Raw genomic sequence first — 25,820 nt, 5'->3', positions numbered from 1 at the left:
CATGTATTAAGCAAAATAGAATTATAACCACAGATAAACTTTCTTTTTAAATTATTATTATAAATATTTATTACATATTTTCCCCTCGAAGGATCTCAAGTACATGGTCCTGATGCTACATTTACCTCCAAAGTAATTTTGGCTGAGAGTGCTGGCCCAAGATCACCCAGTGAGGTTCACAACTGAGTATATGTTTGATACTGGGTTTTCTGAATCCTGCATTGACACTATAACTACTGTATCACAGTGGGTTAAGGATCCTTTTGAAAGAAGATTCAATATGGTTGTCATAGAGGATGCAATGAATATGGCAGAGAGCTGAATGGTAGACATCATAGAGAGAAATCTGGGACAAAAGCTTAACATCAGTGGGTCATCAAACTTTATTCCCACTTCCCCTGACACTAGTACCAGTTCAGAAATGAGCAACTGGAGTTTAAGGACTTTTGTTGGAATCATAAATCATTAAGTTTTCCTTTAGCTAGTTAAGCCCAAACCAAAAAAATGCCTTTAAAAATGGGAAAGGGGAAAACTATTTTGCAAATGTTACCCTACCGCTAGCTACGTAGTAGGACCTGATGTGTGTCTTCTTTCCAAATGTGAGGTCTACCTTCTAGCAAGCAGAGTAACATGTAGCCTATTTGCAGGTTACATACTGATTATGTAGTCCTCTACATCAGTGTCCCTTGGTGCTAAAAAGGGAGGTGTCTCATGCCATCACTGGCTATGGGTACTGATGCTTCTTTATTTAGATTTTGTGTTGAAGTGATGGAAAAGCCTTGTCAAATAATGAATCCTCTTTCATATTGCTCAATTGTTTTAAGACAACTCTATGGTGTCTGGGTCCCCCCCCCTCCATTTTTGAAGGAAGGGATGGGCATCTTAAGATATTTTGCAACTTAAGTACTTTATGTTTTATGGTCATCTAACTTTGTATCGTATGCTAAAATCATACAATTTCATCCACTGACATTACAGGCAAAGCAGATTGGAACATCAGAGAAGGCAATTACATTTTGCCCAGAAGTTCCTAAATCTAATTGCTAGTCTCATCTGCAGTAGACTCACTGAATGAATTATTGAAATCAATGAAAAAAACATATGAAAAACCAATTGATTCAACTGGGACTGGGACTAAGAATTGGGCTTAGGTGGAGTAATAGGAATGGAAAGAATATTAAAAATATTCAAAACATGGTAGAAAAAAAACCCCATGGTCTTTGAGTTTGAGAAATCCTGATTAGAAGACTCTTAGAATGATGGGAATCTTTGCAGTTTGGGCCTTAATCTGTGAAAAATTCACACATAGTTGTTTTTCACAATAAACTTCATTGTCTGTGTAGGAAACAGCATTTTTGTCCATGGAAAATATTACTTCAGTGCAGAACTATTAATTCCTTCATATAAACATTTTTTCTGTGCTAAAAAAGCTATGATTGAGGATTTGTTGTACATAAAATTTGCACATGACTGATGTGCATTAAAAAACAGAATTTTCTACACAAAATACAGCATTTTCTCTTCAAGAATTAGTATATCTGCATTGAAATTTTATTTTCCATGCAGAAAATGATGCTTCCTGTATAGAAAATGCTGTTTTCTGTTCTAAACCACCACGTGCAAATTTTTCACATAATAAGTCGTGAATTGCAAATAGCCTTTGAAAACTGGTATTCAAAGACTTTCTTACAGTGGGAAGAAAATTTCTAAAATTATCAGTTGTTAAGTTTGAGGAAGAAACTTTGGGGCTGTACAGGCCACCCCTAAGGGGCAGCCTGCAACCGCCACTTTTAGCGCCAGATCGGGGTCACAACAACCAGATGCCACAGCCCCAATCCTGCCTTTCCACAGTGCACCATGGAAAGGATGCCATAGCTGCTGGTGCTGTGGCTTTTCGGTGCTTCTTTGGTGCTGCATCATGTTGATGCAATGCTGAAGGAGCGCTGTGATGCCATCTGCCATCTGGTGCAGCGCACGGCATCACTCCAGCCTGGAAGTGGAGTTTGGGCATGCGTCATGTGGATGCCACACCCCAAGTCCGCCCCCACGCCAACCGTAATGGCTGGTCTGTACAGCCCCTTTGTGAAGAATTTGTTCCCCAGGATGGAGGAATGTTGCTTTTTCTACTGACAAATATCGTGGAATTACTTCTGTCTCATGCATCTATTTGGATGTACAAGCATGGAGGAATAAGGAGAGGAGGAGGACAGAGAAACATCCAGGAGGAATGGAGTTTTCATTGACCAGTGTATGTGAAAACAGAAGAAATTAATACGTTGAACAGAGTTCTGAAACAGGGGACATGGTAGCCAAAACCAGAAATGAATGGAAGTCTTTTCAGTATTTCAGTATTGAAACTATAAAAGCCATGATGTCTCATAACTTTGAAAGGAAACATTCTCAAAACTATTTAGCAGTTTTCTCATTCTTTATAATGAAAATAGCGGCCCAAATGGAGCTGAGTAGAATTTGAATAAGCAGCTAGAGTCCGATTGTATTATTTTTGTACAATCCTTGGCTTAGTATAGGAAATAGGATTTTTGCATAAAGTTAATGTTAATATTGAGTGGTGCTGAGTAACTAAATGTGTGCACAAAATATATATTCCAAACAAAACATTGATTTATTTTCTTGGAGCGCTAACAAAACCTGCTTATGCAAGAGCTTTAACTCACACTTTGGAAGTCAGCTTTGGTGGTTGAGGGGGAGCAATGTTCCTTTGTAGTGATGTGCAGCAGGGGGCAGGATTTTCTTGCATTATGTGTCAAAGTCATTTGTCATCATGAGATGTTTATTTTAAAATATGAGATTTATAGTGTAACAAAGTTAGTGATAACGACAATAACATTCCCTTATTAATGTCTTCCTTGTTTTTTCTCCCATGAACAAACAGATAAAATGTAGTATTAGCAGATATTAACACCATACTTCCCAGGATTTTTACCTTATCTTGTTTAAAGGGAAATATGTAAACATTTTGTTGATAACACTATAGGAAATATCAATTCTGCATGGCTGCAAGATCTAGTTCAGAATGTCTTCTGTAAACTTTGAGAGTACAACTGAAGTTTTCATACTTTTCATATAGTGTATAGCTTGTGTCTGCAGCATTTGTGTTTAATAGCAATAGTACTAATAGTCATCAGCAACAACAACAACAATAAATTGTCTACATTTATTTGTATTCTGATTCCAGGACAATTGCTTTGTGTGCTGTCTGCAGAAAAGACAAATTCTGATTAAAGATTTTTTATGGTCCAAATAAGTTGTGTCTTAGAAAATATTTGTGCAAATATACTTCCATGTGTTTCATGGTATCAACTGAAGAATTTTCTGAAAACTAGTGACATACAGATTTAACAAAAAAATTGAACATGGGACAGTAGAAAAATTGTTTGCTTTTTCACCCACCATGCTAAAAGCGTCTCTCTTTTTTGTTTTCTGTTTTTTTTAATGGGACTAGTATGAAGAAGGAAAAAAACGAAGGAAGCCCAACTACAGCAGTGTTGATCTTTCTGAGGTTGAATGGGAGGATCGGGATGATGTGGTAGGTGATTTGCTTTGTTAAAGTTTTTGAAGAAGATTTGACTCACTCATTGCCAGATTGATTAGCAGCAAGAAGAAGAAGAAGGAGGAGGAGGAGGAGGAGGAGGAGGAGGAGGAGGAGGAGGAGGAGGAGGAGGACGACGACAGAGGTCTTCCCATTTTGCAGAGGTTTTCCTACACACAAATTAGAATTTTGGGTTTATTCATCTACAGAATAATAGCACTATTATACAACTTTAAGGGGCGAAACAGACCGTCCTGAAGGGGTGGCTTCAAGCCGTCTCTGACAAAGCCAGATTGGGGCTGGGCAAACTGCATGATGTGGTCCCAATCTGGCCAGAATCGGGCCCAAATAGAAGTGCCAAAAAGCTGCTCCTATTTGGAGTGGATTGATGGCTCCCCATTGCAGCTTCAGCTGGCTTCTAGGCAACCTGGGGGCATGTAGTATCTAAATAGAACGCTCTCAAGTCTCCCCAAATCCACCCAGTGTGTAATCGCCGGCACGACTACCAGGCAACTTAGGGGCATGGCATGTGTAAATATCATGCCCTCAAGCCAGCTGGAAATTAGCTGAAGCTGCTGGTTAGTTCCAGCCCTAACTCTCATGGTTCCATCTGAAAGAGTCCTGAAAGCTGTTGTTGAAGGAATGGTGTTAAGAATTCTCAGTCAGAGAGTTCCAGCGTCTCACCACACTACAAACCTAGGATTCCATGAAATGGAACCATAGCAGTTAAAGTGGAGTCGTAGCACTATAATTCTGTAGTGTGGATGGGTTCCTAGAAACTTTACTTTTATGGTTCCCAAAATCCCCAGTTCATTTTGCCATGGGTCATGCTAGCTGGGGAAATTCTGTCACATATACTTTAAAAATAAACTGGTTTGTTAGGTTCTGTCACATATATGACAGCCCTGGTTCCCTCTCTCCTCTCTCCTTCCTCCCCTTTCCATTCCACGGACCAATATATAGATGAAGTGTAATTAACAGGGGAGATAAAAAGGGGTGGAATTTATAATGAAATGTACTTTCCAAAGAGATAGTTGAAAGTCATTTTTTCTATTTTGTTTTATTAATTATACATTTGTTTATAGTTTATAGTTATAGGCCCTGCCGGCCTGGATACGTGCTAGGGTTGCCCGAGGGCAGTGCGACCGCATGCCCTGCAACCCTAGCATGTCACGGTGGTGTGATAATGGTGGCACCCTGTATACATGGGCACTGCCATTACGTCAAGGCTGTGCCGCAGCCAAATGACGCCTCACGGGTGTGACGTCCCCGCGATGCTGCAGAGTGCTTGGGGCGCCCTTTCATCGTAACGGGAAGGAGCTCCAAAATGGAGCTGCTTTTTGCCACATATATCGCTGGCGCAGCCTTTAAATGGCCACACCAGTGATGTGGAAGAGAAAGGGGCCAAGCGGCCCTTTTCTCCCCTTCCCTGCAGCTGTCGGCGTGTCCTTGGGGCATGAAGCCCCAAGGGCACCCCTTTCCAGGCCGCAGGGAAGCAGTGTTTTGCTGTTTCCCCAAGGCCTGGAGAAGTGGTGAATTGGGACTTCTGAGGCTGCTGCTGCAGATGCCCAGGCCTCAATCCAGAGGGGAAAGGGGCGGGTGCAGGCCTCCTCAAAGGGGTGGTCTGTATCTAACCATAGTTATATATACAAGGAGCTCAGGTTTTTTTGGGCCATCAGCTTGAAACTGTGGGCTGGTTTGCTTCATTTAGTCTTGCTGTTCAGAAGCAGTGTCTGATAGGAGTAAGAATGTCCTGGGGAAGAAACAGGCAGCCAAAATCCAATGGTTCTGCTTTCCACATATGTGCTCATGAATTGGCCCAGGTTTTCCACTGTCTTCCCCTGAGGTTAGGAGAGCATTACTTGTCCAAGATTGCACAAGTGGGTTTCCATGGGTAAGCAGAGATTTGAACCCTGAACTTCCAAAGTCTTAGTCCAAGATTCAGACCACTATACCATACTGGCTGTCACATGGTTTAAATTTCATGTACCAAAAAAATTAAATTGATTGAACATCATTTTCTGTGCAAAAAATCCCACATGTGATCCTTCCACAAATGAATCTCAAACTATGAATATTTTTGGAAACTGCAACTTCTTGCACTGGGGCAAAAAAAGGGGGGGAAATTATTCTTGCCTACTGCAATTAAATTTATGAAGATGTATATCTGTATGGTGGAGGTAGCATTTATATGCCAGCTGCTGACAGCTAACTGTAAATTTTTCTAATCCTATCTTTTAAAAGTAGGGTTATGGGAGAAATGAATTTTTCACATTTCAATAACAACTTACAAAACGTTTGTGTGTTATATGGATATGTGACCAGGAATTCATTCATCCTTTCACATTTGCAGCTTTCAGGATGTTGTAATATACAAGTGGCTAATGGCCCGAGCAAGGGTGTTATTCCTTAGATGCCAGATCTGTTTGGATTATAGTAATGCATTCCACATGGGACTGCCTTTGGAAACTGTTTGAAAACTTCAGTGGGCCCAAAATGCCTGGGTCAGGCTGCCAACTGAGGCTGGTTATCAGGCACTTACAATTCTCCTGTTACAGCAGCTTCACTGGCTCAGTAATCTGTTTCCAGGTAGAATTCAAAGAGCTGGCCATGACTGTTAAAGCCCTACATGACTTGGATCCAGACGTTCTGAAAGATTGTATCTCGTGGTTCCTATATGAGCCTGCCTGAGTTTTAAGATCTTTGGAGGAAGCCCTTCATTGGGTCCCACTATTACTGCAGGCATATTTGGGGAGGACACTGGACAGAGCCTTCCAGTAACAGGTCCCATGTTATGGATCGCTCTCTCACAAGAAGTTAGGTAGGTCCTCTCTTTATACAGCTTTTAACTTTCTGTTGAAGAAAGATCATTCAGTGGAGTGTTCTGCTTTTATCTTTATCATTATGTTTTAAAATCCTTATTAATCAGTTTGCATTTGGATTGCTTATAATTTAACCCTTTTAAACTATAAATTATTTTAGCTATATCATGTTTTTACCCAAATTGTAAGCTTCCTTGCAACCATATTGGGAGAAAGGCAGACTACAGATTAAATAAAAACATATTAATAAGAATGGTTGATAGTATAGGAAACCCAGGTAGCAGGAGGTACTTCCTTCTCACCATTTTGGGATGATTCCGCCACACACACATACTCAGTCTAGGGGTCCAGTCTGTCACTACTGTGGCATAGTTTTCCAAACAAATAATGCATATTTTAAAAGCAACAAGACACAAGGCTTACTAGATGAATACCTAAAGGATGTCAGGCCCAGTATCTTTACAAGTCATGCCTCCACCACCGAGCTGTCAGTGGCTTTAACGCTAGTTACTTTCTTCTGGATAATATAAAGATCTTAGATTTTTTTTTTTTTTAAAAAAAAGCAACAACATTCACCAAATTTTGTCAGGCTGCTTGTATCTTTGAATAAGTTTCCCTGTTGCTTATGCTGCAGATAAAATTGCGAGAATTTACCAAAAATGTAAAACAACCACATTTGCGGGTTCTGGCCAGACCACAGACTCATGCTAGTGGTGGCCATCTAACACCTTATCTTAAGTATGTGGCAATCTTTCCTATTTAGTTCTTTCCATTCCAAAATCACATTCCTTCTATGTTCATATCATTTGTATTTCAGCTCTCTACATTAACCACTCTGCAGGTCTTTTCCATGTCATCCTTTATTTACATGTCAACTTTTTCAGCCATACTGTACCAAAAGCTTTCCTTATATCCACGGCTTAACCTTTGCCTGGTCTTTCTGTTACTTCCTCCATAAATCTGATTTGTTAGGCATGATTCGTTTTGTGTGAAGCCATGCTGACTGTCCTTAATTAAATCGTAACTTTCCAGGTGTTCTCCTTTCAGTTCCTGTTATTTAGCTTTTCCCAGAATGTCTGCACTGACTAACAACATGCCTGCATGTCTGTATTTTCATAGATCTTTCCTAACACCCTTCTCAAATATCACCAGTACATTAGCATCTCTACATCTTTCCAAACTCCGCTCAATTCAGAAAGGTTTTGAATATATCACTGGAAGGTTCCCATATTTACAGTGTCACGTCTTTCTGAAATCTGGGATTCATCATGCCTGTTTGTCTGTGGAACACTGTCAGTATTCCAATGTCCTCATTTTTTTTTATCCTTTTCTCTTACTCAAGGTTATATTTGCCTCCTTCCTTGCAAAATATATGTCTGTTGCTGTTAGCCCAGCCTATGCAGTGTGTGAAAAATAAAATAATTAATGAGTTTAGCATTTGTAATCTTTTCTGTTGATTAATGTTTTTCATCCTTTTTTATTCCTTTTCAGGGGCCATGCTCATAATGTGGACAAATTTTGTTCACAAGTATTTGCCCTGTAAGTTGAATGCTACTCGCATTCTGCGTCATCAACCTGAACTTTCTTCTCTGACAGTTACCTAGATCTTCTTAAAGATCTTACCTTATTTCACTAAGATTTCCAAGTATAATTCTTTATGCTGTCAAAATACTGATCAAAATACTAAAAACTGCACAGCTGTTGAAGTTACCTGAAAGTCATATCGGAATCTGCAAGACATATTGTGGATCTGTTCTGTAGTAATTAGTGGAAAGTATTTTCTCCATCAAGTTTCTTAACACATGGGCAAAGGGAAGCTTTGTTGAGATGATAAGCAATGTATGCACAGGGGGGACTTGGTGCAGTCATTTCGCTAAAATGGAGGGACAGTTCTGCTGCTGCAGTCCTCTTTCTCCCTTTATGTTCATCATTCCCTCTTTGTCTTCTGAATAGAGCTAGAGCCAATCAAGGCAGCCCCTGAGAATCATGTTATTTTTGTGGCCTATGCTGCTAAGAGCCCAGGTTGATTCAATCTAGTCTGCTTGTTTGTTTATTCCAAACTCTGTCCCCTAACACAGCCAAAGATTTGGAGTGAGCAGAATCCTATTTAAACCTGTTTCAGAATTTGTAGGGAAAAAACTTTCTCACTGACTTTTTCAGGAATTCTGGGCAAGATGCCAATACAGACACCATGCTGAGTCCCTACTGCCACCCCCCTGGGAGTGCTGCAACCTTCAACTGCTAATTAAGTCCCCACTTGATAGTCTTAATGAGAAATCTATGCTCAGGACAAGAGGCTATGGTCAGAACAGAATTGGAGAAGCAGATTGGTTCCTAATTGGCAAAGGGGTCAGGCAAGGCTGCATTCTATCACCCTATTTGTTCAACCTTTATGCAGAAAACATCATAAGGAAAGCAGAGTTAGATGCAGAAAGAAGAGTGAAGATAGGAGGAAGAAACATTAAAAATCTAAGATACACAGATGGCACCATACTAGTAGTAGAAGACATCACAGAATTGTAACAGTTACTAAGGAAGGTAAAAGATGAAAATGCAAAGGCAGACTTAATGTTGAACATAAAGAAAACAAAAATAGTGACCACAGAAGAAATACATTCAATACATTCAGCCAAGACAATGAGGAAATTGAAATAATTAAAGAGTTGGCTCAAACACTGATCAGAATGGTGGCTGCAGTCAAGAAATCAGAAGACTAGGAATTGGAAGGGCAGCTATGAAGGAACCAGACAACATCCTTAAGAATAAAGATATACATCTGAGCACTAAAGTTAGAATTGTCCAAACTCTTTTATTCACCATCACCATGTACAAATGTGAGAGCTAAACAGTGAAGAAAGCAGACAGAAAGAAAATCAGCTAATTTGAGATGTGGCTCTGGAGAAGAGTGCCGAGAATACCGTGGACAGCCAAAAAGACAAACAAATGGATCCTTGAACAGATCAAGCCTGTAATCTCCTTGGAATCCTAGATGATCAAATTGGGGATGTCATATTTTGGCCACATAATGAGAAGGCACAGATCACTAGAAAAGACAATAGTACTAGGAAAGGTGGAGGGTAATAGAAAGAGAGGTCTTCCAAACCAGTTTTTTTCCTTCACACTAGAGTTATAATGCCATGATCCAGTTTAACGGCCATGACTGCATCCTATGAAATCCTGGGCTTTGTCATTTGTGAGGCACTAGAGCAATCAGGCTGAGACCTTGAAATACTCCTCCCTAAATTCTGAATTCCAGGTTTCCATAGGATGTTGCCCATGGCAGTTAAAGTGGAATCATAGGCGGGTTATAGACCGCCGCTTTGAGGCGGTCTGCCGCCGCCGCTGTTTGCCCTGTAAGGGAGCCGTCGCAGCCACACCGCACGGCTCCCTTGTGGAGCAAAAAAGAAGCTCCAAAATGGAGCTTCTTTCTGCGGCGCCCTAATGACGTCGCGAGGCGCCGCTGGCGCACTCGCGACATCATTAGCACTGTGACACGTTCGGATGCACAGCGTCCGATATGTAAAGATGGCGCCAGCCGTGTGGAATGGCCGGTGCCATATTGTACGGACAGAGTCCGTACTAGAGCCAGGGGCGTCTAGAAGAGACACCCCTTTTTAAAAATGGGACGTCCTGCAGACATCCCAAGTGGCGGTCTATAACCCGCCATAGTGATCTAATTGAGTAGTTTGAAAAAGCCTATGGAATCACGCCTGAACATGCTAAAGAACATAATCTTAATGACTTCTGAATCTGAGGATGATGAGGGCAACCAAGATGCTTGAAGGTCTGGAAACCATGTTTTATGAGAAATACCTTAGGAGATTAGAGAAGATGAGGTTGGAGATGACCGAGAGGTGACATTATAGCTATCTTTAGATATCTGAGGGAGACTGGATGAGTGTGTTTTCTACTGCTATGGAAACTAGAACATGAACCAATCGATTTAAATTTCAGGAAAAGAGATTCCACCTAATTGTTGGGAAGAACTTCTTGCCTGTACTAGGTGTTCAAGAGTGGACTAGGCTAACTCAAAGGATGATGGACTCTTCCTTGGAGGTTTTCAAACAGACGTTGTATGACCATCTTTTGAGAGTACTTTGTGTATTCCCACATGGTAGATGGTTTTTGCAGTATTTTACAACTCTATGAATCTATTATTTTGATTAGCTTCAATATATGGCTGTGTGTAATAGAGGAACAGTGATTTGAAATACTTGAAGCAGAAAATACAAACTTGCATTGTGACACATTAATCTGTCTGGCCATATTTGGGCTTTCAACTTAGGGCCCATTCACACTCACCTTTTTGCATCAAGGAGATCCAGAGTCTTCTCGGCGATGCCCCATCGAATCAATCAGGGTCCTAGTTCCCACTATGTTTACCTTGATCAATGTTTACCCTGATCACACTGCAAGGGACTCGGTGATGGCAGTGGCAAGGAAAGGTGAGGGAAGAGGAGGGAAACAGTGGTGGCAGTGAGGGGGCGAAGAAGAGGAAGATGAAGGCAGAGGAAGGGAGGAAAGTGGTGGTGGCAGCAGTAAGGGGGCGAGGATGAGGAGGAAAATCAGGGGAGAAAGAGGACAGAAGTGGTAGTGTTGGATACAGTCCAGGGGAAGGAGGAAGAGGAGGAAGGAGGAAGATCAGGGGGAGGAGGAAGCAAGCAGTGGTGGCAGTGAGGGGGCAAGGAAGAGGAGGAAGACGAAGGAGGAGGAAGAGGCGGGAGGTGGCAGCAGCAGCAGTGAGGGGGTGAGGAAGAGGAGAAAGGAGGATAAGGAGGAAGATGAAGAGGAGGCAATGTTGGAGCAGCAACATGGCGGGGGGAGAGGAAGAGGGGATAGAAAGAGACTGCGGCATGACAGCAGCCACACTCTCTCAGTTTCAGAGAATGGCCATGGCAAACCTCCTCTGAAGACATTCACCCATAGGAAGAGAAGGAAGAGGGAGGAGGAAGAAGGAGGAAGGGGGTGGCAGTGCAGCAGTGGTGCGGTGGGCAGAGGAGGATGAAGAAGGAGGGAGGAAGGTGGAAGCAGTGGTGTGGATCCGGATCAGTAGTTCCCACTACCAAAGATCCAGATCATTGTGGTACCATAAAAAAGACACAGCAGGTGACCTAGTATCCCCCCCCCCCCAAAAAAAAAACCTGCATTGAGTACAGTTTGGGGGAATGGAAACGACTATAAAATAACCCAGGTTCCACACCAGGTTATTTCATAGTGTGAATGATCCCTTAATATCTGGAGGATTAAATGGGTGGTGGGGACATGGACACACATGTAAACTCCATTCCCTGAAGTTTCCCCCACTGCTGAAAGTGTACCAGGATTTCATACATTGAACATGAAAGTCTGTCAATGGTTCTGTAGCAGTGTTTGATTTAATGTCTGGATAAAGCTTTTGTGATCCAGCCCCTTGCCTTATCAGGGTTTCAGATCATGAGAGAGTTGTAACTGCATTCAGCCAAATGACATTGCACGGTCTTCTGCACACCATTGTGTTCAGTGCTACTGCCTGTGTTGGAGTATTGGGATGATCTTACACACTTCCACCACCCATTTAGCTTGCCATGAATTTAGGTGAATGTTTATCTCTTTCAAGTATTTCCAGGGTGCAGATTGCATTCTGACATTGCATCCATTAGTAACAACCACTGTTCTATGATGTTAGTGGAAATGGAGTTTCAGGTAATGATTCTTAGAAGTATTTTAATCTAAATGTTAAAAAAAGAAAGAAGAATTAGAGCTTTCTACGTATATATTTTATTATTAGTTTCGTACAATACCTTGCCTTCTAAGCTGGATGAAAGATGTTGTTCACTCATGTCACCGGGCACCAATTTGAACCATGTAGAATTTGCAAAAAAAAAAAAAAAAAAAGTCTACAAAATAGATGAAAAACCATGCTATAAAGCCAAGAACTGTATTCACAGAGTAAAAAAAAAAAAAAAAACTAATTCCCACATGCATACTTGATCTTAAAAGCTATGAGGGTTTTGGAGGCTCTTTTTGTAAATCTGCAACTTGCCTAAGGGCTATGTGAGGAGTAGGTCCTGGAATACTGCAGGCTCTGAAATGGAGAAAAATGAGAAACATGTTAAAGATAAATGGAACGGTTCTTTAAACATTAGAAAGTAGATTGGTAATTAAGACCAGCCCTCCAAGTCCAAAACCACAAAAGTTAAAAAGGGAAAATATTTCCAGAATTGCCTATTACGCATTGTGTTTTTTTAACCCCCTCAAAACCCCTGCAGTAAAATATATGTTTTATTTTATACATGCCTCCAGCAAGAAAAAAATATTCTTTACACTCGCTGATTGAAGAATAGGATTGTTAATTCTAACCTAGACGTCCCAAAATTAAATTTAAAGAGCTGCAAACACTGCAGTTTTCAGCTGGTCAGTCATGTTTAGGTTCACAAAAAATAAATTCAGCTATTTCACTGATAGGCTTTGGCAGACCCGCCCTTCCTCTCAAAAACATCAATACAAGTGATAGTAGATTTAATAATAATAATAATAATAATAATAATAAAATATTTATTTCTAGACCGCTTTTCCTGGGAAATCAAAGCGGTTTCCAAGTTCAAAGGGAATATACATTTTAAACATGTTACAATATAATATACAGTCAAGAATACTGTCTCTTCAGGCTAGCCTGTTCTCTCCCTCACAGGCCCCAGGATGACAGTTACGGAGGGAGGGCACTGTCTCCTCACTCAGTCATACATGATAACAACTGGGGCTAAACTATGAAAACTTATTTTTTGGATTCTAGCTTCCAGAATCTCCCACTAGAGGGGATTATGGAACCTCTAGTCAGAAGAAGGATTTTTTGAAACTCTGATTTAGACTGAAGAAAGATAAATAGGTGCAGTGCTAGGAAAATAAATATGCTGATGGTATATTTATACCATCTTCCTCCTTCCCCTTGACTGTATATACTAAGGTATCAGTAAAATGTATTCTTTTCCACAAATACTGTGATTTCTTTTTCTTAAGAGAAATCAAATATTGTATTGTGTATAAAAAAACAACAAAGATAGCTAAGCTTTTTTCCATGGGGGGAAAATTACTCAAATTGATAACTGAGCAATACATTTTCTTTTTTATTAACTGCTGTTAAGATGACTTTGACTTATGGCAAATCTATGAATGAGTAACCTACAAGCTCACCTTTCTTCAGCTACCCTGCTCGGGTCTTGCGGACTCTGAGCCTTGGCTTCCTTGACAGCCTTGGCTTCCTTGACATAATCTATCCATTTGGAATGTGGTCTTCTTATTTTCCTGTTGCCTTCTATCTTATTAACCATTATTGTACAGCCAGACCTTTGTATCCATAAAGCCGTGTTGGCAAACCAATGCCACACGTGCCTGCTCTGGCACACGAAGCCACACGGTGAGGATCTGGAGACAGCCACAGCAAGGAAAGGCAGGTAGGCATGCATGGCTGGCCTGGTTTCTTGCCACAGCCCAGTTCTCATGCAGAAAACCAATCCATGACAAGGGATGTTTGCATGGTCATTCCGGCTGGAAGTCCTGCCAGTTCTGGCTGGAAGTCCCATCCCTTCCAGCTGGAAGTCCCAGCCCCTGCACCAGGTGACACCAAATCCTGGTGTGCCACTGCTTCAGAACCCACCATTTTGCGGGGCAGCCCAGAGCAGCTGCGTGGCCACCAGGAGCTGCATCTTCCATCCTTCAGAGGCGAGTGCCTTGGCTTTCTGTTAGGGAGGCGAGGCAAAATGAGGTTGTGTAGCACCCTTCCCAATCTGATTTGAAAGCCTTTTCTTTCCATAAAAAAATACCCCATTTAACTCTACTTCCTTTCCTCCTGAATCCAGTGTTAAAATCTCTGCTTCAGCACCAGGGAAGTGGTGTTTGGTGGTCGGGAGAGGTTCAGAGAAGGAGGAGGGATGGTAGTGGTGTTTCCCCCTTTCTATCCTTTGTTAAAGCCCTCTAAGTTTTACCCTCAACTTATCCATGGGTCATATCAAAAGTCATGATTTTTACCCTGAAACCTTCCTTCAACTTATACATGAGTCCGACTTGCACATGAGTATATATGGTAGATCTCCATTAAATAAATTGTGAAAATCTCAGATAATTTCTTGCCACCAAATGTTTGTCAGAGACCCTGAACAGACAGACCAGGATAGCAAGGGCCAAGCTTGTGCTATCCTGGACTGGGTTCCAACCTGGATCGGTCCCAGGCTGACACGAGGATGAGTCTCACAATACTTCTGGAATATTCTCTGCCTCTCCACCTAGTAGTCCCACGCTACAATTTGTACTTCTCTTGGAGCGGGGACATTGTATTCAAGCTCTTTGAATGAAATTCTAGTACCAGAAATCTAAATCTCAGGACATGGCCTTTTCATGTTGTTGAGGGAGACCAAATTACACATGAATAAAATTGATATGCACTCTTTTGTTGCTGGTGTTGGTAAACAATAGCTACAAGGAAACATGAGAGGGGAAAGATTCAAGGTTGCTCTCCCTGCCAATTAAATGTTCTTTTGAAATGCAGATAAGAGCTTTTGAGAGGTGATTTTTAGTCCTATGGGTCCACCTGCATTGTACAATGAATGCAGTTTAACACTGCTTTAACTGCCAGGGTTCAATGCCAAGGGATCCTCGAATTGATAGTTTTGTGAGTTATTTATCTGTCAGAGAGATATTTTGTGAGATATTTCTCTGTCAAATATATCTTTTCTGTCAGAGAGCTCTAGTGTCACAAGAAACTACAAATGCCAGGATTTCATGGGATGAAGTCCTGACAATTAAAGAAGTGCCAAATTGCATTAATTCTGCAGCACCCCAAGCTGCTTAAGTATCTCTACAGCCTGTGTGTGTGTGTGTTTGTGTGTGTGTGTTTATGTACCTTCAAGTTGCCTGTGGACTTATGGTTACCCCATGAATTTCACAAGGTTGTCTTAGGCAAGGATATTCAGAGGTGGTTTTGCCAGTTCCTTCCTTTGAAATTTAGCCTATAGCACCTGGTATTTCTTGGACTTCCCCTATCCAAGCACTAAGCAGGGCTGACCCTACTTAGCCTCCGAGATCAGATGGAATCTGTTGTTTTTAGGGTGTTTAGGCCATATTATCTACACAACCATTCTTTATATATGAAAATATTCATATGCTTATTAATTTAATATTCTGATTTGACTTCCAGATGCATTTTGCCAAGATATTTTTGCCTGTTTTTGTTTGTTTGTTTGTTTGGGTTTGTTTGTTTGTTTGTTTTTGGTAAAACACATACAGAGAGAAAAGGCACCAAAATGTGTATCTATGTAGTTGGGCAAGACACTTAAAACTTCCTTTATTTCCACAGGAAGCTGCTTTGGGTCCCAATTTTGGGATAAAAGTAGGATACAAATTAATATAATATAATAATTTTCAAAGAAATACTTAACTTTTACTCTCCTCTGTTATCGATTAGAAATTATTATCAGTCAAATAATGTGTGCAGCAATGGATGATCAAGTGATCTCTGTCAGTTAAGTGAGAGACCTTCAATTTGCTCAAATAAAGTATTGATTTTGATTTAATTCACGTTTTCTGAATTTCATGTTTAGCTATTTATGTACATTTGTCTTTTTTTAATTTTAGCTTCGAAATGCCATGGTGAATCGGAAAACAGGAAAATTCTCCATGGAAGTGAAGAAAACAGTGGACAAGGGGGTATTGTATAGAAACTACTTTCCCAGCTAAACGTAAAACACATAGTTGCAATAGAACAGCAAAAAGAAAAGCTAACCTAAAGAGTGTAGAAAATTTTCCTTCAGAAATAGTTTCCCATGTTTATTAATTGTGGGTCAGATATAAACATTTGGATGTTTCTTGCCATAGATCATACGTTTACGTTTGCATTTAACCCTGCAAATTTTTCATAACAAGACTTGGTTGAGGGTTTTTTTTCCTTTTTGAATCTAGAAACGAGTGTTGGTGATGACAAATGACTACTATTATACAGACATCAAGGGGACCCCTTTCAGGTAGGGCAGCACATAATAAATGGAACATTTCGTCAGGCTTATTGCACTTGCATTTGCTCAAGCCTTGCAAGATCATTAAATTCTCATCAGAAGGGGCTCACAATAAAATATCTCTGGACAATGCTGACATAAAGCATGGGAAGGAACTTTCAGAAATGCCTTTACAGGTTTTTATTTGGAGATAGAAAGTTTGTGAATAGTAAATGCTCTGGATATGGCCCCAAGCTGTCTTTTCAAAAATGTTGCATGGTCTTCTGCAAAGTGTGTATTCCTTTCTTTGTACTGATCTCCCCCTACCATTCAAGAGAGAAGAAGCAGTCTTGATTCAAGAGCAGTACTTATAAAGAATTATACCATTCAGAATATTCCAGTAGCAAACATATCCGTGTGCACATTAGAAGTGGAAAAAGCATTCACAAATGTTCAGAAAATGCTCAAAAGCATGTTTCCTGATTGTCTGGAAACCTCTATGAGGAAAATTCTGGACTGATGAGAATGTTTGCAATTCAGGACTTATTCTGCACAAAATTCACATCATTTTTGCTTGATTGGTTGTTGTTGTTTTTAAGTACAGTGGATTCTTCATATTGGCAGGTTGGCCATCCACCTATGGATTGCCATACTCATTATTCAATCACAGCATGTGCATGTGGACATGCTGACATGACTGTGAACATGTGAGAGCCACTTAATAATATTGGGTGTGGCAATCCACATTTTTTGCCATCTGCCCAGGAAGAGGGACTAGAAGCAAACCTCTGTGAATGGAAAGGCTCCACTTTAGAAAATAGTATTTTCTTTGCAGGAAGCAGTATTTATTGCACAGATAATAATATTTCCGCTCTCTGCAGAAAATGTTATTTCCTAGTGTTTTTCTGTGCAAAAAACGACATGTGAATTTTGTACAGAATATAACACACACACACACACACACTCTATTACAGTATTTTCATCATAGAAATAATATTTAATTGCAAACATACTATTTTGGGCACCAAAATTTTGAAACTTTGTGTGCTTTTTATACTTTGCTAAAATTAGGGGCCAATTCTTGTTGGTCAATTCTGACAACAGACATCTCTGGTGAACATCTAGAGTCGCTGAGGGAATTGTTGTTGTTGTTGTTATCCCACCCTTTCTCCAAAACTGGGATGCAGGGCAGCTTAGAATAGTAAAAAAACAAACAAAAACAGTACAATTAAAAGCATACAAAAGTGTGCAATTGAAATAGAATTTAAATATTACAGTATTAAAACAGATTGCATGTTAAAAGAATAAAGTACAGTTTAAAAAGATAAAAGGTTTTCTGAGTTTTTACTACTAGATCTTGGATTTCTGAACTAAGGAATTCCTGGTCGTGACAAGAACTTTTAAAAATATGAATATGGAAGAAAGCCAAACTGACAGATTCTGTCCAAGCATACCATTCACTTAACGGACCAGTACAGATTCAGCTTCATTCTCTTTTTCATTCAGGCACAGAGAGGGAGGTCAGAGTGATGGGAAAAGAAGGCCAAAAGTTGTGTTAGTAGCAAAAAGCAAAGTCTGAGCACAACCAGGCAAACTTTCATAGCCTTTATAGTCTAGGAAGATCCAGTTGCTAGTCTGGATGGAAGGAATAGTCTGGAGATTGAAAATGCTTCACTGTCCAGGGTGATGTTTCAAACAGACATTCTGGTAACTCACTACATGGGAAAACTGCATAGAAGAGTGAAGATTCCCCAGAAGCAGTCTAACAACTGCTGATATTTATGACAACATCCATGCTTTTCTAATCATACTAGTCTACTCATTTTAACATCATTGCACCACAAGCAGAACAGAAAGTGCTGTGCTTTGACTCTTTCAAATGGTGGCTTTTTAGTATGCATCTTACTTTGGGAGCCCTGGTGGTGCAGTGGTTAAATGCTGGTACTGCAGTTCAATCCCAGGGCTCCAAGGTTGACTCAGCCTTCCATCCTTTTGTAGGTTGATAAAATTAGGGATGCGGTGGATTAGTGGTTAAGACACCAATTCCGATGATAAGAAGATCAGCAGGTTGACAGTTTGAAGCCCGAGTCTTGCATGATGGGGTGAACTCCCATCACTAATCCCAGCTTCTGCCAACCTCAAAAGCATGCAAATGCAAGTAGATAAATTGGTACCACCTTGGTGGAAAAGTAACAGTGTTCGGTGCAGTCATGCTAGCCACAGGACCACCAGAGCAGTCCTCGGACAATGCTGGCTTTTCGTCTTAGAAACAGAGATGAGCACTGCCCCCTACAGTCAGTTATGACTAGACATTCATGTCAAGGGACTACCTTTACCTTTAAAATGAGTACCCAGTTTGTTGGGAGCAGTTGGCTTACAGACTGTAAACTGTTTAGAGACTGGTGAGTTCACTGATAAGTGATACAGAAATGTAAATGCTATTGCTACATTGGTGATTGATTGTGATGTGTATCAGTCCCTTACATATTTGGGGCCTCAACTCCCGTCGTCCAACTCTGTGAGTTGAAGTCCAGAATATATGGCAAGCCACAGTTTGAGAACCACTGCTGTAAATGTCTTTGAGAAAGTGAAAGAGAAGAATGTATTTTTGTAGCATACTTTACTACAGTGTGAGAGGACCGTTGAGATATCTCCTCCCATGGCTGATAACCATTCTCAACTGAATTATATACCAGACCATGGTGACATGATCATATCTCAAAGTGAGAACCATGTGTTTGTATCCTATTGATCTGTTGCCAGGCCTCAAAATCACCTGCATAGCAATTTCTTGAATGTTTTAGAAAACAGAAGAAATGCACTACAGCCATTCTTTAGCAATAGATTATATAGCAGCAATCCTCGTTTTGTGACAGTTAATATGGCAAGCAGGAGTTTGAAGATAAGCCCAATGTAGTATTATTTCCATCTCAGCAATATTAAACAAGGCCAAAATATATAACAAAGAAATTATGCCAAGTGTGTCATTAAACCCCCATTATCACATTCTTGTATTTCTTTGCTCTCAGCAGCTCTGCTGGCTCCCACACTATCAATATGGGCTCTTTCTCCCTGCAGATGATTTTCATTTGTAAAAAGTTGCCTTCTTCTCTGTGAGAGCCCATGTTCAAATCTTGGCTTGAAAACAAAGCTGCTGGGAGAACAGCACTGACCTTGGTGGGCTTGCATGTTTGCATGCCAATGACTGCATGGGTTATTGCACCTCTAAATACACAAACATATACAGTCCATTGCTGTAGGCACAACAAACATGGAATGGGCACAGAAATGTCTGGTTGAGCAATAAGCATACCCACCAAGGTTTTGTAACAAAATGGAATTGCTTTTCGAGCATGAACTAGAAGTGTAGTATAGGCCTTTCTGTATTTTCTTCTCTCCCCCCCCCCCCAGCTTTGTTTATGCCACAGATTTCACAGTCTGCTTTTTGTTTATCTGCACAGTTTAGGTGTGGCTCTCTCTCGAGGACATGGCAAATATTTCTTCAGAGGGAACGTGACAATTGAAGAAGGTAATATTTTTATGCCTAAATCAGATTTTACATAGATCAGATTAACTGTTGAATGATCATAGCTTCAAAGCAAATTGTGGCGCATCTTTGTTTTGGATTATAGCTCTCATAATTCTTTACTGTTGTTCAACTTGGCTGAAACTTCTAAGAGATGGAATCTAAAAAAAGGCTTAAGGGTTAGTATCAAGAATATGGGTTGCCTAAGCCATTTTACTAATATATTGTTCAGACATCTTCTCTTTAATTCCGATTTATCTTTGTTCATCTGTGTATGCAGACACACATGATACCTAATTAAATGAGTGCGCTACCTATTCCATCTCCCATACATTTAACATCAAATGAAGGGAACACAACCGAAAGCACAATTTGAGAGGGGAGGGAATCAGTTCATCAACACAAAGAATGGCAATATGGAGGCATCATTATAGTCCCCCCATTAAGTGTATCCTTACATTAGATTTATACTTTTCAGTCAGCATAAGAGCATCAGTTCACATACCTCTATTCTCTGAATTGTACTCCAGTGCATACAGGCACACCTGTGTGATTTTTGAATGTTTTGGTACCAAAACATTGGAGACCTTTGTTGTTGTTTTAGAGTGCTGGAAAAAAATAGGGTGCAAGAGTTTTTATCTCCTATTGCCTTACAATTACGAACTTTTTTGTTGTTTATAATGGATCATAGCTCAATTGCAGAGAACATGTTTTGCATCTAAAGGGTCTCATACTCAAAGCAAACCTTCTTCAATTCAGTTGCCAATAACATAAAAGGCATCTTTTTAGGACAAAAAGAAAGCTTCTGCCAAGCAGAGTACACAATGTTGGGATAGATGAACAAAAGGATGAACCCAACAGAAGGCAATTTCCTGTTAGACAGGGACGTAGCTAGGATTTTAGGAAGGGGGGGGTCCAGACTAAGTGCCACCATTATAATGGGGCTTGGGTGTGGCGGTGCAGCAGCACACACCATTCATTTTTCTAATGGAAGGGGGGTCCGGACCCCAAGAACACCCCCCTTGGCTACGTCCCTGTGTTAGAGATGTGCACCAAGGATGAGATTTAGCTTGGACATCAGTAACAAACCATGAACATGAATTTAAAAGACTGCTCAATTGTTTCAGATGAATAAGTTCAGAGGAAGAGCAGCCTTTGCAGGTGGTGAGCTGAAGAAGAACGAGAAGGAGACTGCATCTATCCTCAGGGTTTTCATTGTGAGCTATTGTTATGAAAATTGGCACAGAGGTGGGCCTAGTTAAGAAACCTGTAAAAATTAGAAGGGTGAGAGGTAGTGGTTTTGTAGAAGAAGGCTCAACAGGTGGGAGTGGACTCTCTCTCTTTATTTTTAAATTTGTTGGAAAATAGATTACACTACGGATTTTCCTAGGCATGAAACCTAAATCCTGCAGGAGATACACAAAGGCTACAAAGCTATTGAAACTGAAAAACTGTTTGAGTGGAATTTTGACTTGATTGGTTTTGTTTTCTGCTCAATTGGCAGCAGAGTCACTGGTGACAGAATAGGACCAGAGTAGATAATGGATACGGAAGGTACCATGGCAGAGTGAGAAAGACTTGAACACTCAGCATTTTTCACAGCAAACACCTGGTGCTACACCCGTCCACCCCACCCACCCCTGAATCCATCAGATTTCTTTTAATGTTCCTGCATCTAGGGCAGATTAGTAACCAAAAATACTGTATATTTCTTTTCTGCATTACTTTAATATCCCTCACAATGATTAGAGGGCTCACTCACTAGACCTTGTCAGTCACAAAACTACAAGCACTATTCAATCCCCCCCCCCCCAAAAAAAAAATTCTGGTACTATTCATGGGCAATCAGGTCTAACCCCCTCTCAATGCAAGATCTCCAACTAGAGCATCCCCAGCAAGTAGCCTCTTTTTGAAGACTCTCTAGGCAACTGATTCAATTGCCAAACTACTCTCATTGTCAAAAATTTCCTTCTAATATTCAATAGAATCTACCCTCCTATAATTTAAAACTAATAGACCTAGTTCTACCCTCTGAGGCATCAGAGAACAAACCTTCACCCTTTCCTTCATGGCAGCCCTTGAAGTATTTAAAGAGGTATTTAAAGAGTGTGATCATGTCACCCCTCAGTCTTCTCTTCATCAAGCTCAACATGCCCAGCTCCTTCCACCTCTCCCCTATGTTTTGGTCTCCATACCTCGTATCATCCTAGTTGCCTTTCTCATATAATTTGTCTATATCCTCCTTAAAATAAAGCGCCAGAACTGAACACAGTACTCCAGGTGAGGCCTGTTCAGTGCAGAATATCGTGGGACTATTATTTCCCTTGATTTGAAAACTAGTATTTTATTTATGCAGGCTAAGACAGCACTTGCCTTTTTTAGCTACAACATCACTCCTGACTCATGTTCAATTTATGATCAACAATAATCCCAAGGTTCTTTTCACATTTAGTACTGCTGATCAAATTGTTCTCCATCCTAAACCTGTCCATTTGTTTTTGTGGCAAAGAACTTTGCCTTTGCTGAATGTCATTTTATTAATTTTTGCCCAATTTCTAATTTTGAATTCTTTTCCTTTCTTCAAATGTGTCTCAATTTTATATCATCTGCAAAACTGATAAGGATTCCCTTCAACCCATCATCTAAACCACTGATAAAACATGGAAGAGTGTCAGTCCTAGGACAGAACCCAACAGCACTTTATTTGAGACCTCCTTCCAATTTAAAGCACAACTGGAAATCTGTGTCTTTGTATCTCTCTGAATCACCAAACCTGTAATAAAACTGTAGAAAGATGTGGAATAAGATTCTATACTATAAAGTAGCTCCACTTTAATTCAGGCATGCCCAGAAGTTTTAGAGGAGCTTATTGCATGAACTTTAAAACTGGCTCAAGCCTCCCGGGCTGCAGCGGGGACATGGGATGGAGGCGGGGATTATTACATCCTAAATCGCTGCCTAATCACTGGCCGCCATCAGCCCAAGCCCAGGTCCCAGCCATGCTCCGCCAACACTTTTTAGAAGCCAGAAAGCTTTCGACTTCAACAAAGTGCTGTTAGAGCATGGCTGGGACCTGGCTTGGACCGGGGTTGATGGCAGCCAGCGATTAAATGGCGAATTAGCATGTAATAATCTCTGCCTCCATCCTGTGTCCCAGCTCCAGCCTTGAGCCGGTTTTAAAGTTCATGCAACAAGCTCCTCAGTTTAATCTGGTTTTACAGTGGATTTAGGATTTAACCAAAACTGGTAGGATCCACACCTCTGCCTCTTACGTTCCCAGGTCAACAATTATCCAAGTCCACATTTGTGATCCTCTCGTCTATCACTTTTCATAACAACTCTGTTCCTTCAACTTTTTACTTGTCCATTCCTGTCCATTTATTTGCCTTCTGGTGGTCTAACATATAGAAACTTGTATATTTAATGATCTTCAGATACTTAGGATTGCTCAATACATCACTTTGTTCTTGTACTTTTGAAGAAATACAGCATATATATATATATATATATATATATATATATATATATATATATAAATTTAGTTTTCAAGGAAGAAGAATGGCTGTCCTGAGCTCCACACAGATACTGAATTGGTGCTAATACATCCCAGGAAAATAACCCTTTGTCATTTTTTTCAGGATTGCATGACTTGGAACAGCCTGATGTATCTTTGGCAGATGAATGGTAAGCCTTCAATAAAGCACGCAGCTGGCATGTGTTACCCCTTCTGTTTATGCTTGGTGTGCCCAGTTCTTCCTACTGAAAGACAAAGGGAGTCATGCTTGCAAACATTTGTTACAATTATTTTTAACCACTCTGTCCTCAGGTCATATTGCAACACAGACTTGCATCCTGAGCACCGCCAAATGACTCAACTGAAGGCTATTAAAAACTACCTCACTGGGAAAGAGCCATTGCTTCCATGTGAGTATGTTGCTGATTAAATCTGAATTCTGATAAATACTGCAGACATCTCCCCAAGTAAACACTGCATTTGCCTTCTATAGAACAAAAAAATAAGTTTTTTTTGGTGCAGGTACACTACAGATAGGTTGAGTGGCCAGATACAAAAGAGCACAGGGTTCCTTTACCTATAACCTGTACCTGTTACAATCCCCCCCTCCCCTGCTTTTAACATCATTGCTGAATTTACAGAAACCTAGTCCCTTTTTTCATCTGACATAGAGATGTAAGTCTTGAACTGTTTCTTCTTTGCATGTGAAACAATTTTCTGCAGTTTTCTCTCCCTTCAGCAGTAACAGATCTTTCTATGCCACTTTCACCAGATATTTACTCATTGTAGCATCCCCTATTTTAGGAGATTATCTGCAGAAATACACATGAGCTTTATAGTGAATGTTTTCCTGCATGCAGACACAAAATTTTCATATGCAAAAAATGCTATTTCCAAAAATGTATACATTTTTCCTTTGCAGTTGATGTTAACTGAACAAAATACAGCAATTCTGAATGAAAAAAAAAAAACACCTGTGTGCATTTCTGGAAACAGTGGCGCGGTAGAGAGTGCCTAAAATGGTGCCCTGCCGGTGCCTGTTTTCTCTCTGCAGGAAAGTTGCAGCTGCCAAACCGTGCGGCTTCCCTGCGGAGTAACAAGTTCGCCACTGGTGCACTCATTATGCAAGAGCCACGTGGCACCATGCGGATGCCGCACGGCACTTGCATAACAATTACTGTGCCCATGTGTACAGGGTGACACCATTTTGATGCCCTCATCACATGCTAGGGTTGAGGGGCGTCTGGAAGCACCACCCCGAGACAACCCTAGCATGTGACGAGGGCATCTTAAAGGGCCATCTGTACCGGCCCAGTGTTTTTCTGTGCAAAAATTGTTTCCAGTATTCTGTGGAAATATTGGGGCTCTAAAGATCGACACTTTGTGCCAGCCTGTAAGCATGGTGAGGGATCAGTGTCTGGATGATCCGAGCCCTCAACACGCCACCCGGGTGCCATCTTGGCATGTGCCTGTACACAACATTATGGTGCACAGCACCCAAATGAGCATTTCTGGAAACAGTATTTTTCTGTGCAAAAATTGTTTCCAGAAATCTGTGGAAATATTGGGGCTCTGCAGACTGGCACTTTGTGCCGGCCTGTAGGCGCGGTGAGGGCTGAGCATCCGGACACTCCGAGCCCTCACCATGCTGCCTGGGCACCATGTTGGCTTGCCCTATTTACATGGCACTGCAAACAAGGGGTAGCATTGTGGCACACAAGCACGCCTATGTCTCCCCTTCCTGGATGCAAAAAGGACCCGCCCAGAAGTGGGTTCTTATTGGTCCCTCCGGAGGCTGCAATGTGTGGTTGCCATGGCCTCCTTCTTGGGGCAAAAATGGGTGGCATTTAGTTGCCCATCTGCACAGTCCTATTGTTTCCAGAAACAATTTTTTGTGCAAAATCATACTTTCTCTCTTTCTCTGACATACACACCACACACACACACACACACACACTTCCCCCCAAGTATGTTTCTGGGAAAATAGGCTCTTTTTCATGGAATTCTTTTGGGGAGGTTTCATGCAAAACATGAGGCATTTCGGGATGTGCTAATTCCAAGCAAAAAGCATGCAACATTCATGCCTTTGTGCTATTTTTCCTGTATGGTTTCCCCAAGTGTCATGAAACCAGTTTTTTAGCTAGGAAATAAGCAATGTCAAATATTTTTCTACACCTAGTCTAGCCACTTTACAGTGCTGTAAAGATGTCCCTAAGAACTAGAAAAGATCATAAAGTGTAAAGATATAAAACTGAACACTAAAGTTAGGATCATGTAAGTTATGGTATGCCATACCATGTATAGATGTGAGAACTGAACAGAGAAGAAAGTGGACAGAAAATAAATTCATTTGAGAAAAATGTTGAGGATACCATGGACTGCCAAAAAGACAAACAAGAGGATCATTGAACAGATAATGTCTGAACTCCCTGTAGAGGCAAGATCA

General features: G+C 40.8%; 1 protein-coding gene across 3 annotated transcripts in view; it reads left to right on the top strand.

Moving 5' to 3' along the window:
* Nucleotides 1-25,820, top strand: part of CACNA2D3 (calcium voltage-gated channel auxiliary subunit alpha2delta 3) — a 717,368-nt gene that overhangs the window by 557,626 nt on the left and 133,922 nt on the right. For all 3 annotated transcript variants that reach the window (XM_089522601.1, XM_089522591.1, XM_089522612.1), the window contains 6 exons: nucleotides 3,464-3,547; nucleotides 15,979-16,050; nucleotides 16,303-16,364; nucleotides 19,796-19,863; nucleotides 23,499-23,544; nucleotides 23,687-23,784. In XM_089522601.1, the coding sequence (XP_089378727.1) occupies nucleotides 3,464-3,547; nucleotides 15,979-16,050; nucleotides 16,303-16,364; nucleotides 19,796-19,863; nucleotides 23,499-23,544; nucleotides 23,687-23,784 (430 nt within the window). The remainder of the gene's footprint in view (nucleotides 1-3,463; nucleotides 3,548-15,978; nucleotides 16,051-16,302; nucleotides 16,365-19,795; nucleotides 19,864-23,498; nucleotides 23,545-23,686; nucleotides 23,785-25,820) is intronic.

This window comes from Sceloporus occidentalis, unplaced genomic scaffold (assembly GCF_023333645.1).
Source record: "Sceloporus occidentalis isolate IW3139 unplaced genomic scaffold, rSceOcc1.0.p SCAF_1, whole genome shotgun sequence".
NCBI classification, from domain to species: Eukaryota; Metazoa; Chordata; class Lepidosauria; order Squamata; family Phrynosomatidae; genus Sceloporus; species Sceloporus occidentalis.
The sequence above is the reverse complement of the archived record's forward strand: the minus strand, read 5'-3'. Positions and strand labels throughout refer to the sequence as shown.